The sequence below is a fragment of the Colobus angolensis genome, unplaced genomic scaffold, assembly GCF_000951035.1.
Source record: "Colobus angolensis palliatus isolate OR3802 unplaced genomic scaffold, Cang.pa_1.0 Scaffold143, whole genome shotgun sequence".
Lineage (NCBI taxonomy): Eukaryota > Metazoa > Chordata > Mammalia > Primates > Cercopithecidae > Colobus > Colobus angolensis.
This window is the reverse complement of record NW_012114522.1, coordinates 1,800,200-1,802,876: the sequence shown is the minus strand read 5'-3', so window position 1 is coordinate 1,802,876 and position 2,677 is coordinate 1,800,200. Positions and strand designations below refer to the sequence as shown.

At 58.6% G+C, this 2,677-nt stretch overlaps 1 protein-coding gene across 5 annotated transcripts in view; it reads right to left on the bottom strand.

The window, feature by feature from the left end:
* Positions 1 to 2,677, bottom strand: part of ABLIM2 (actin binding LIM protein family, member 2) — a 194,076-nt gene that overhangs the window by 142,583 nt on the left and 48,816 nt on the right. For all 5 annotated transcript variants that reach the window (XM_011935390.1, XM_011935391.1, XM_011935392.1 and 2 more), the window contains exon 2: positions 99 to 242. In XM_011935390.1, coding sequence (XP_011790780.1) covers positions 99 to 242 — 144 coding nt within the window. The remainder of the gene's footprint in view (positions 1 to 98; positions 243 to 2,677) is intronic.

The following is a 2,677-nucleotide window of genomic DNA, read 5'->3' as shown; positions in this document are numbered from 1 at the left end:
ACTGGGAGGCCTGTTTCAGGGGCCACACTGCAGAGGATCGGGGGACACTGGGAGGCCTGTTTCAGGGGCCACACTGCAGAGGATCGGGGGACACTCACCTTTGCAGACGAAGCACTTGATGTGGAAGTACTTGTCCTGAACCCGCAGCACCTCGCCCTTGCACACATTTCCACACGTGTTGCACAGGATCGCCGTGCTGGGCGACTTCTCCAGCGGGCTGGGAGTAGCCTGGGGCTGCGACACTGTTGGGAAAGAGAGAAGAACAGTGTTCAAGGGTGGATGTGTAAGGCACAAAGGTGAGCACAACAGGGGTGTGAGGATGCAGAGCTGACCCTCCCAGCAGGCCCCACGCCCACCAGCACAAGCCCCACAGGGCATCCGGGTCGGTCTGTTGTCTTCTTTTGCCTGGGGACTCACAGCAGTCAGATTATGGAGGGGTGAGGGGCCAGAGGGTGAAGGCCATCTGGTCAACCACCAATGTGGGCTCCTGTCTACCGTAGCCCCATGCAGGGAGGGGCCCGGGGTTCTCACGCACATGCACACCTATGGCAATGAGGCCACCACCTCCCCACCTGAAAGATGATCCAACCACTGCTGCCTTAACCTGGCACGGCCTTACCCTCTGGGGTCTCAGGGACAAGGCACCCATCTGTAAGCTCACCAACCCTCAGCAGCAGGCACCAAATCTTCTCTTCTGCAAGTACAGCAGCCACGGTCCCAAGGGGAGCTCACTTCAAATTCCCTCTGGGTCCTGGGACATGAAGCTGAATATTGCTGCTGTCCCCTTAAATCTCCCTTAAAGCCACCGCAGTACAGGATGCTTAAGGGGTGGCTGGATGGATGGATAGGTCAGGATGGATGGTCACAGGGCCTGACTGTGGGGCTCCTGGGAACTGGGCAGGGTGACACACTCCTCATCCCCATCCTCCCAAAGTAGCTACAGAGACTAGCACCCAGGACAGGGGGCCACTGCCCAGAAGCCTCAGGTCTGCCCTTTGAGGGGCTCCCAGTGGGCATTAGGGATGGCCAGGTGAGCAACAGTGACCACCAGGTGGCCGAGCTGGCATCGCTTTGACGCTTGAGGAATTGGTAGATGGAGGTGAGCGAGCTGGATGTGGAGCTCTGCCAGGCACAGAGTCAGCCATACAGGACCTGGGCAGGACCCAGGCGATGGATCCTGGGGGGCCGGCGGAGAGGAGCAGCTGACACTCGGCAAGTGCTGGCCTGCAAGAATGAATCAGCCTGGGGACTGAAGGCCCAGAGCCCAGGGCAGGCACAGGCGGCAGGCAGGAGGTTCTGTGGCTAGTGCTGCAGTCGGCAGAACAACGCCCCTAAGATGTCCCCTTTCTAATTCCCGGAACCTGAGCATACGCTTCCTGACATGGCCAAAGGGGCTACAGGTGTGACTAAGTTAAAGGCTTTGATGGGATATGATCTGGATTGTCTAGCTGAGTCCAACATAATCACAGAGGCCTTAAAATCAGAACATGATGTGACTGTGGCCAGAGGGAGGTGTGACTGTGGAAGAAGGTCAGGGAGATGACACACTACTGGCTTTGAAGGCAGAGGAAGGGGCCACAAGCCAAGGAATGTGGGAGCCTTGAGAAGCCAGAAAAGGCAAGGAAAGGATTCTCCTCTGGAGTCCCCAGAAGGAACCGGCTCTTCTCACACCTTGATTTTAGCCCAGCAAGACCTGGTGGGCACCGTGACCGCCGGAACTGGAAGCTAATAAATTTGTGTTGCATTCAGTTTGTGGTCACTTGTTACAGAAGCCAGGGAAGCAAATGCAGTGGTCGACCCATCAGACAGGTGGGGGATGCAGGGGCTGAGGCACCAAGCCCCTCCCCTCTGCATTCTGCCAGCCACTCCTGGTCTGGGAGGGAGAGCCACCAACAGCAAGGACCACCCCAGTGCAGCAGCCCACAGCGGGCTTTTACTTGGCCAGGGCTGCGCCCCATGCCTTCTGCTCAGGCCAAGTTCACCCCGAACCATCTCATTGAGAGACTGAACACACAGGCAACGGCCAGGCCCAGAGAAAGGCAGGGCTCAGCCCACACCTGCAGCTGCCGGCCCAGGAGTCCAGTCCCGCCTCGGCAGCCAGCCAGGAAGCCAGCTGCGTGGCAGACTCGCAGGGAGGCGACAGCTCTTCCTCGACAACCAGGAGGCTAAACAATAACTTGGTCCCACATGGCCAGGACTTGACTCACAACTGACAGCCGTCCTAATTCGTGCCCCCGCTTTCCAGTTAGGATCATTCAGAGGAAGCCAAATACACCCCTAACCAATCACATGGGATGCCTCCCTTCCAGGTGCCTCCTCCGAGGCCGACAGCCTCCATGGGGGCTCACCTGGAGCCGTCCTTCTCCCTCGGAGCCTTCCCCAGCACTTGCCTGCCCATGTGGCCAACTGCCTTGCCACAGCGGGTCTGAGAAAGTCTCCTCCACTTGTCCTCACGTCTTCCTTTTATTTCCACAGCACTCTAACGCCAGCTCCCCCTGTCTCAGTCTGGGTTCCCTTGAAGCCAGTCTTGAAGACAAGGCTGTGGGTGCAGTGGTCTATTTTGGGGGTCCCAGGTGCCAGGCCAGAGTGAGGAGCAGGGAAGATGAAAGCTGCTGGCAGGCGTGTTGTTGAGCCGCTCCCCACGTGGGAGAGGAGCCTCAGGACTTGGGGCCGTCCA